This window comes from Branchiostoma floridae, chromosome 1 (assembly GCF_000003815.2).
Source record: "Branchiostoma floridae strain S238N-H82 chromosome 1, Bfl_VNyyK, whole genome shotgun sequence".
Classification (NCBI taxonomy): Eukaryota; Metazoa; Chordata; class Leptocardii; order Amphioxiformes; family Branchiostomatidae; genus Branchiostoma; species Branchiostoma floridae.
The window spans coordinates 5,131,044-5,141,012 of record NC_049979.1 but is presented as its reverse complement, the minus strand read 5'-3'; the positions used below and the strand labels follow the sequence as shown (position 1 = coordinate 5,141,012).

The following is a 9,969-nucleotide window of genomic DNA, read 5'->3' as shown; positions in this document are numbered from 1 at the left end:
CCCGAAGACACTGATGTGGTTTCATTTCCGGGAGCCTTTCACATGGTGTGACTTACCTGTCTGCTGCTAACATCTACACTTCTTTTACTCTACAATCAGAGGTTGGTGGTGAAAATTGTTTATCTCCAAGCAGATCCTACGGTAGCATAAGATAGAATCAAAAGCTAGTACAGGGCTCGAAATTCCTTTTTGGGAATAGGTGCACTGGTGCACCAAAATATTTTTGGGTGCACCACATGAAATAAAGTAGAATATTAGAATAACCTAATTGCAAACCTCTTAATTGCAGAGCTCTTCAGAAATCAGAAGTACTATGACAGTCATTTTATTATCTTTCTAGTAAATTCTACCACATAGATGTCAAGAATATGGTGTTTACTGAGTATACTGACATCTTAACATACATAAGCGTATGAACCCACAGAAAAAAATTGGGTGCACAGCTCCAATTTTGGGTGCACAAAACCCCAGTATTTCGAGCCCTGTAGTAGAGGAGTGAAGCCGGTCTAGGAGTGTGTTTAGCTACTGACTGGGGGCAGATTCTACATGGCAAATGGACACCTCTTAGCTTACTACACTCCTTGGCCAGTTTAGTACTATCTTATGCCATCGTAGGATCTGCTTGGAGATTAGAAAATTGTGACCTCTGCTTGGAGAGTAAGTTCTGCCAGCTACTTTAAATGACTGTCAACATCCTTGAGGGATATTTAGACCACTGTCTCACTAGAAAACAACAAACCCTTTCATTTTAGAGGCATGTGACTAGACTTCCTGGTTACCAGACTTCAGAGGACCTGTAGATATACTATTACCCAGTGGCCATGGTCTACTTGGCCGTCTCAAACCCCAACAGTTAACCACCAAACTCTGTACCCTTCCCAGTACTGTAGATATACCCTCCTGGGTGGGAAGGGTCAAGGATTTGACACGGATAGCATTGCATAACCATGGAAATGTTAACAATGCAGAGTACAAAGTTTTATCAAACTGTTGAAATTAAACAAAAAACATAAACATTGAACTTAGTGCAACAGTCAGGTGCCTATTGACCTGGCTGCTCTTCACCATGGGACATTGATTCCGGATCTGCTTTTATGTAAGAGTTTGCCCAGGGCAGCTTACAGAAGTTGTACTCAACACACATAACAATCTGTAAGGGCACTGTTTTGAAATGACTTTCTGGTCCACCAAGAACCTTAGGTGAAAGTTGACCAACTTGTGAAAAGGGTAGCACATCAGCATTAGTTCTGTGCAGAATTCTGCATTAACGAAGGCTTCCTGCAAATATGCAGTGTGGGGTCATAAAAGGGCTCAATTTATTCTTACATTGAGACTAAATATTGTCCGTTATCTTCAATTAATTGCACAGGTACTGTGGAATGCAATTGCCAAATTTGTTGGCTGCCTTCCTTCTGTGTTTGTTCCTCCATCCTACTGATTTCTCCCAGATATTGCATACTGCTGTACAGGCTACATCACCCTCACTACAAATCCCGTGTGTACCGCAGGAGATGAACAGTTAACAGTCAATTTTATCCTATGCTGGTGGGTACAATTATAGAAGTAAAATATTAACTTATAGTTGAACCAGCTTAACTTTGGTATGTTTCATGTCTGATTGTAGACTGATGGTAAAATATATAGAAATTGTGAAATTTGACGCTTGCATATATCCATTAACCAACTTAAAAATACGTCTTTTCCTGTTCTCTTGAGTTTGTTGTCAGGTTGTAAGTCCTCCCCAGTTTAGATGTTAATGATCTGAATATTTTGAAACAATTATGAAGACTAGATCGATGAAGGTTAGATATCCAGGTAATAAGATAAGCTAGAAAGCAGTTACTCAAGTAACTGGACATAGTTTCAACCGTTTCCAAAACCATGATGACAGTTTTTGGCATAGTGAATTATAAAGAATAGATTTGAAAGCCTGGTAGTCAAGGACAACCACCAGGAGTAGCGATGTAGCTCCAGATAAGGTGATATCGATAACCTAAGTATGGATGCCATCTTCCCAACACCTGTATCTCCATGGCGAATATCCTAATCCAGATTCTTCACAGGGTCTCTAGGGAACCATCTTACATTCATAATGGTCAGGATCTATTAGGTGTGAAGTTACTAAATTATTCACATGCTGTGATATACTGTCACAATTCAGTGACCTAATTTCAATGGCATGCCAGCCAAGTCAGTTTTAAAATGTTTAAAAAATCAGGCATTTGAAGACATTTTGTATTCAGGTTTTTTAAAAGTGTTTTTTTTTCTAATATTTTTTCGGCACTATTTGTATTTGCATCAGTCCCTGTAATCTCCAAGCAGATCCTACGGTAACATAAGAGTGAAGTCGGCTTAGGAATAGGAGTGTGTTTCGCCACAGGGCAAATGGACACCTTTTGGCTGACTACACTCTTTGGCTAGTTTGGTACTATCTTATGCCATTGGATCTGCTTGGAGATGACAGTCCCTGTGCCCCAGTTATTTGCATTTGAAAGGTTTGTCAAGCTTCTTGATCCTGAGTAACATACTTGCAGCAGTGCCTACCCTTTTATTATGTACTGTCAGTGAAGTAGGAAAGTGAAGACAGACTGAAGTACCAGTTACTATGTTGATGGGAACTTTGTTGAAGTTGTTGCCATGCATACTGTATTATATTTACTTTTTCATGTGTAGATTCCTTTCATACATGTCATGTACTTGTATCCAGGTAACACAATTACAAGTTATATGACATGTTGAATACCTCTGGCATCTAAAGTAGCCCTATCAAACCAGTGTCTGAATAGTTTTAGTCTGAATAGATGGCACTTAACACATTCCTGAAATTTCAACATAAGAGAAAGACTGAAAGTGAGCCTTAGAGATGACAGAAAACTTTATCAAACATTTGTGAATAAGAGGAACCAAAGCATGGAAGTTGGTGTGTCATATGTTTTCTTTGATTTGTGAACAAGCTCCATTGGTAACTACACCATGGTTATTGACTTTCGGTGAATGATGGATCTCCTAAAAGATTAGGCCTAGGAAAAAAAATGTTGTGTTTCCTGTTTCAGTCCTGAAAAAATTAGGGTCGGTAGGTAGGGATTATCTTTTTTTTTCTTTTATTTTTTTTTAGGCTGGCCAAAACTCTACTGATACATATTACAATACACTTAAACAAAGTAAACTGAAATACATGATGACACTTGTCTTTCAATGTCAAACTTGCATGATAGATACATTTATCCTTCATTAGATGGGACAAGCAGTATTTTACTTCAATAGGAAGCAGGCTGAATGAAAATTCTAACTGGAAGCTATGTGACTCCACTGCCCACCCCAAAAAAAGTCTAGGGTCGGCAGGTTTTTTTAGGGTAGGTAGGGAAACAGGAAACACAACATTTTTTTTCCTAGGCCTTACCGACGTTATTGAATCTCATGATATACTAGACAATAGGAGATTACCAGAATGACGTGCGTCTTTATCTGCAGCAAATCTCTTGTTTGTGTTTTGTTTATTCATTGCTAAGCACTGAAGATCTTGTTAAGTCGCGGCAAACAGCTGTGATTTTTTGGCATTATTTGCCCTCTCACATTGTTTGTGTTAACTCATTTGTAGTTATAAGTCAAACTTTGGTAGCTTATAGATCAATGGCTTACCCTATTAGCTTAGTTTAATACTGAGTAATTGATATGGCCCGTGTAGATGAACTGTCTGAGGTGTTTTTTCCAGAACCAACCAGACTAGCTATAGGCAAGGAGGTTGAAAGAGGTCCCTCTTTAAACCCCCTTGCTATCATGGCTATAGGTTATACTCTCATAAACCACTTGGCCACATAGACATACTGTATCCATTTTAAGGGAGTGTGGACTTACTTTGGATATAGTCCAAGACTTTTGCTTTTGATTCATTTGATGTATGATTTATTTTGGTGATTTATGGTATATCATGTATGTACATTGTATTTCTGACACTGCCTATGTGCTGATGTAGGCATTGAGGGGGGCTCAGTCATTACAGATATTATAAGCTGTGCATATGGCAGCACAACCGTCCAACCCTTCTGTAACAGTTTTTTTTTCTGTGTTGACAGTCTTTCATTGTAGGTGGCAAACCAGTCGTTCATGTGGACCTTTCATTTTGATATTTAGTTTGTTTTGTGTAGGACAAAGTCCAGGCTAGTGAGAACTTAAGTGGTACTGAGTAACTGACCCTTTTATGGTCTTCAAAGCTTCACTTGCTAGTATAGGTTTCCAAAACCAGGCACCTTTTCCATGATAATATTGTATTTCTACAGAAAATATCTGGCTTCAGCTTCTTTTCTGCTAACGGCTTGTGGTGGTTAGAATGGGGGCAGGCTCACAATGGCTTCTTGTTGTCCACCAATTACATATGAATGGAACGTAACATAAATCTCTTTTGCAAGAGTTAAGTGTAGCAAGGTTCTTTTTGTGGGGAAGACACCTCACCATAGTAACTCCAGCCTCCATCCAAACACTCCTGGTACAAGGACATAACCTGGCAGCGGACATCCTGCCAGTTCGTGGGTTGTGTGGGTCGTACTGGTGTCTGCAGCATTTAGATCTGCCCCTATAAAGTCCAGACGTTCATAATGGGTGCAACATTTATTTGCAGTTACACCCAATTTATCTCAAGTCCAGTAAATTCACGATAACATTGAAGTCAAAGCAAAGTATTTCTTATTCATGTATTCCCACTTTGTTTGCAAGGTAAACTGTAAAACTTTGTGGACAGAGTGCATGGGTGGTAGACACATGTAATTATTTACAGCGATTGTGATGTTTAATGTCTCAGCGTTATAAAAAGTCTCGTAATAAATGTTAAAATCATGCCTGCTAATTTACCCCAATGACATTCTTGCTCCATGGAGTCAGAGACATTTTAATCAAAAGGCTTTGGCCTGCTCGGTTGTGTGCAAACTGCTACACCACATAGATTGACCTTAATGGAGTGAGCCTTTCATGCAAACTGGCAGCCATCGTAACATCAACCTTCCTTAGATCAAGACAGCCCATGACTGTTATCTGTACAGCCCTGTTGTATTGTCAGGGTTTGCTAGGACCTCACCCAAGGAAAAGAAAAGCCGAGAAAGCCATATGGAGGAAATTTCGTAAAAACAGTTTCCAAGAAACCCCTTAAGAACAATTCTGAATTGTCCTAAAAAAATATCCGTGCTTCCGGTGCTGAGAACTAGAATGGTGCTCAGTAGGGATGATTCAGAAGTAGGACATGGAGAAAGTACCTCATTGTTCTGGAGTGACATCCAGACTATTATTGATTGATATATGCTGTACCAGTCAGTACTAGTAGTAATTCTGCATTGTGAACTTAACACTGCCTGGCCCTAATCTCCAACTGTCCAAGCAGATCTTGTGGTGGCATAAGATAATATCATAAGCTGGGGAAGGAGTTTATCTGGCAGAGGAGTTTTATTATACAGCGAAGCTTCTGACAGCTAAAGTCCTTCCCCAGTTTATGATACTGTCTTATGCCACCGCAAGATCTGCTTGGAGATTAATAAAACTCCTCTGCCAGCTAAACTCCTTCCCCAGCTTATGATGCTATCTTATGCCACCGCAAGATCTGCTTGGAGATTAGCCTGGCCCCAATGTCCTGTGGCTACACCTATGTAGTGAATCTTTCATGTCTAGCTATATTGTTTATTACTGTGGGTCAGGATGGTCTAAATATGCCAGGTGAACACTTTGGCCAGGTGAAAAGTTTGGATATGCTTGCGGAGTGATATTGATGGAGATGATAAGTCAACGAATACCTGTCGGTTAAACAGCTGTTCATTCCTACGGTAACCAGGAAAGCTTGTGAGGAAGTCTTTTATTTTACATTCCTGTCATAGATTAGACTCATAATCATATTTCCTTAAGTGGTGTTTTGAATACCATGATATTATTGTTATTAACTAGAAAGGCTACATTTTTGCAAAAATGCAAAATGTTTTCCCCGTAGTCTTTTGTCAAGCTACCCGTTACTTGCACACAACAATACCATGCAGTAGGCTCGCCCTATAGTTTTATGTGTGAGAACAAAATATTTGCTCATATTTGCAGTTAATGTCTTACCTAAGCCCTGACTGGCTACCTACAGAGGAAGAAATAAAAATAAGAATAACATAACAGCAAAAAAAATGTGTATTCCCCTAGTTGATTAGTGATATACCAATGAATTTAAGTAGACTTTTGTTATGTTTTCCTCAGTAGCCTATTAATCATTTTACTACAATACTTCAATTGGATTGTCTTCTGTATTCCTGAAAAATGTGCTGTCACCAGCAAACCCAAACTGTTCATATTTATTTAAAGCAGGAGGAACAGCCTACTAACCAAAGTCTGTTTGCTTTCAGAGAGAGAAGGCAGCCAACTCCAAATGCATCCTGTCCATGAATGGGAGTCAAACGGTCATCACAGACCCTGCCACAGGGAACACCAAGATGTTCAGCTTCGACCAGTCCTACTGGTCACATGATGGCTTTAAGGAGGACGACAATGGGATCTATCAGGCCATGGACAGTGGTTATGCTGACCAGGTGAGATCTGGACAGTAGCCTTTGGTTTAAGATATTGATGTAAAACAGGGCTCAAAATACATGTACTTTTTTCTGCACACCTGCACCTGACAAATTTTACCTGCACCACTCTGAATTTAGGAAGTATGGATCATTGTTTAGGAACCATTGCTATGTTTTCTTTTATACCTAATAGGTAGTAACAGTCAATGCAGCTAATAACAATTCACATACACCTGCATCATATGACATTTATGTATAAAACCTAGTACATGGACAAGTGCAGGTTAGGTGAAGGTAGACATAAGAAATACCTGCACAGCTCCAATTTTACCTGCACTAACCTGGTATTTCGAGCCCTGTAAAAATAATTTCTGTTATCGTATGTGCTGTTTCCAACATTACAAATGGTACTTATTATTTATGATTTTGTTGTGACACTTAAAAAATATGGGTGCTACTTGTAGAACATTGTGACTGCAGACTGTGATTGAATGATACAAATCTGTGTAATAAACTACCCAAGGCAAATGCCTCCAGAAGAAGTACACAAGCAGTGTTAAATGGAGGAGGGGCTGCCATAAGGCAAGGACCTATTAAGATCTAACACCTGGTGATCATATATCATAAATGTCATGTGCTCTCACTGACTTGCTTACGCTCTTTTGTAGAGACGAGTGTTTAATGACCTTGGTCAAGGAGTCCTGAACAATGCCTGGGCAGGCTACAACGCTGCCCTTTTCGCTTACGGCCAAACTGGAGCAGGAAAGAGCTACTCAATGGTCGGCTATGGAGTCAACAGGGGCATTGTGCCCATCACCTGTGATGAGCTGTTCATGGCAATCTCAAAGAACGAGGACAAAGAGAGGCAATATCAAGTAAGATTGCGTTAATCCCTGTGATTTACAGGACCTGTACACTTTATCTGTGTGGAATGGAATTTATACAACATTTGATTGACCATTGAGGTCGTTTTCATTAGATTTTATTGCGGTTATGCAGATGTATCCATGCAATTTTGTAGTACATAGCAGCAGATGAATTGTTTTGCACTTCTAAATTGTCAACAGAGAATTTGTAGGAGGAAATATCTAGCACTCCTCACCTAGATAGGACTATATAAGAAAGTTCACAAGTACATTTGTACAGTGAACTGCCATTTAAACCCACTTAAGTTGCCACGCTACATGATCAACCTTATTATCACAGTGTGTTGCTTTTACAATGCATGAATAATTCCACAAATTGTAAAATGACCAATTCAGAAGACCTTTATTACAAGAGCGCCTTCATACTTTCGTCTAGTTCTGTCTGTCGGTATAGTTTTTTTTAGTTGTTTTTATCGGGCTTTCCATTTCCTCATGTTTCTTGAGGCCCGCGGCAGTCAAGAAACATGACCTCAAGAAACATGACAAATAGAAAGCCCAATAAAAATGACTAAAAAAACGTTAAAAAAACAGTCAGAGCCGAACCCCTGCTTGGAGAGTACATAGAAGCCTCTCAAGGGACCTGTCAAATATTGGCCACTGTGGACAAGTGGTTTCTGTGGAGAAAGGCGAAGGTGAGGTGGGAGAACAAAGTCTGATAGAAAACGCCCAAGTAGTCATACTATGAGAAGTGGTAATATTACTAGTAAGGTGCTTGTGCAGTCATTTAAAATCACACATGGATATGGATCTTATGATAATAATAATGATAATCTTTATGGCATGTTCATGCCCGAAGGCTAAATGCACAAATCACCACAAGTGGTCTAATGGGTGAAAAGGAATAAAAACAACTAAGCTTATACAGTAGATTCAGCTAGACTAATGAAAAATGATCTAAAGATATGTCCAATATCCACTGATATCAGATTGCTCGTGAGCAATAAGGTTGTCAAAGGGTGAGTGCAAATCATGTGTTATGAGTGATACAGTTTCTGTCAGTTAAATACCTTTGGGACTAAGGCTGTTGTGTAGGACAAAGAAAAGGGATGTGGAAATATTGTGTTAGGACAACGAACAATGAATAGGTTCATCCTAACTGTTCAATAATTCATCTTTATCAGCCCCACATGCCTTTAGAAACCCATCTCAGAAAGGACAATCAGATGATTTGGCAGCATTATTTAAAAGTGTAGCCCAATCTTCAACCTACTATATATATAGTGAGGACATTCTGTGTCTGGTTATTCTGGGGTAACAATGAGCCAAATTGATCAAACATACTCAGGTTTTCGGTTCAGCAGCAAACAGTAACAAATTAAAGTAGCTGGCTGTGACCTGTTCATGAACTCACACAGGTGTAGTCTTTTGGTATGCATGACTTCTGCTTGAATGTCTAAACTTCCCTACCGAACAAGGTTTGATTTGTTTGGAAACCAGGCAACTGTCTAGGTAATGAAAATTGGATCTGTCATTTTTGGACCACCACTTGCATGCAACTAGACAAACAAAGGCCCACAGGGCACCGATGTTTGAAATAGCAGGGGTGGTGCCTGGTGACCAAGTGTTCCTAACCTGATAGCTTTTGATTGTCACTATGGATGCCTTTTCACAGTCAAGCACTTCTGTTTGTTTTGGGATGAAAAACATTACTTATTAAGAAAGCTTAAACTATGAAATTGAGGTGATCTGGCTACAAAGCTGGCCATTTAATCTTTAACTGACTATATTACCTCACAGTCAGTTTGGGTCAAGTTGGGTTTAGAATCAAACCAAAGTTGTGGTCCCTGCTGGTACCACAGTCCCTCAATTACCTCAGTACCTCAATTTTGTCCAAGTCACAGAGCTCATGCTGCCTAGCCTGGCTCATTTGTATTGTAATGAAAGTCTCATTACATGTCAAGGAATGTAGCATAGATTGTGCATGGGCAAAACTGTGAAATTATCACAAACTCTGCTCTCTGGGGCTGTAACTCGCCCCTCCCCGCGAGGCCGTCGGATGTTGGACGGGCTGCTATAAGCGGGATTTAATCAGGCTATCATTATCTTAGCTAGGACAAAAACGCTCTACTTAGTTTAAGAACAATGTTATTACAGAAATGATCCCAACATAATTTTTTATCTGTGAACCTTGATCATTAAACACTCAATTCAATTCCAATCACATTTTGGTGGTGCACACATGCTTATCTCTCAACTACAGATAAAGTCCAGGTTTGAAGAGGCTGGCCAAGGGCATCCATTTTACCCAACAATATGATATGGATATGGATATGGATATGAATTGCATAGCAAAATTCTGCAGGCTTGCTGGGCAAGTAATTGTCTGTGACACCTTACACTATGGTGACTATTAGGGCTGGGTATCGGTACAGCGTACCAGTAGAAAAAAAATTAGGTGGACCGGATGTTGGACCGATTAGAAAATTAACAGATTATTTTATCAGCCATTCACATGTTTTGGCGCTTGCAGGTGGAAGAAAATAACCCAGCCCTAGTGACTATGTTATTCTCCCATTCGC

The 9,969-nt window shown here is 39.6% G+C and overlaps 1 protein-coding gene across 1 annotated transcript in view; it reads left to right on the top strand.

Annotated features, from left to right (window-relative positions):
- The window catches only part of LOC118417087 (kinesin-like protein KIF28P), a 60,425-nt gene that overhangs the window by 4,053 nt on the left and 46,403 nt on the right, over positions 1 to 9,969 (top strand). Inside the window, exons 2-3 of the mRNA XM_035822485.1 lie at positions 6,360 to 6,542; positions 7,193 to 7,399. Of these exons, the coding sequence (XP_035678378.1) occupies positions 6,360 to 6,542; positions 7,193 to 7,399 (390 nt within the window). The remainder of the gene's footprint in view (positions 1 to 6,359; positions 6,543 to 7,192; positions 7,400 to 9,969) is intronic.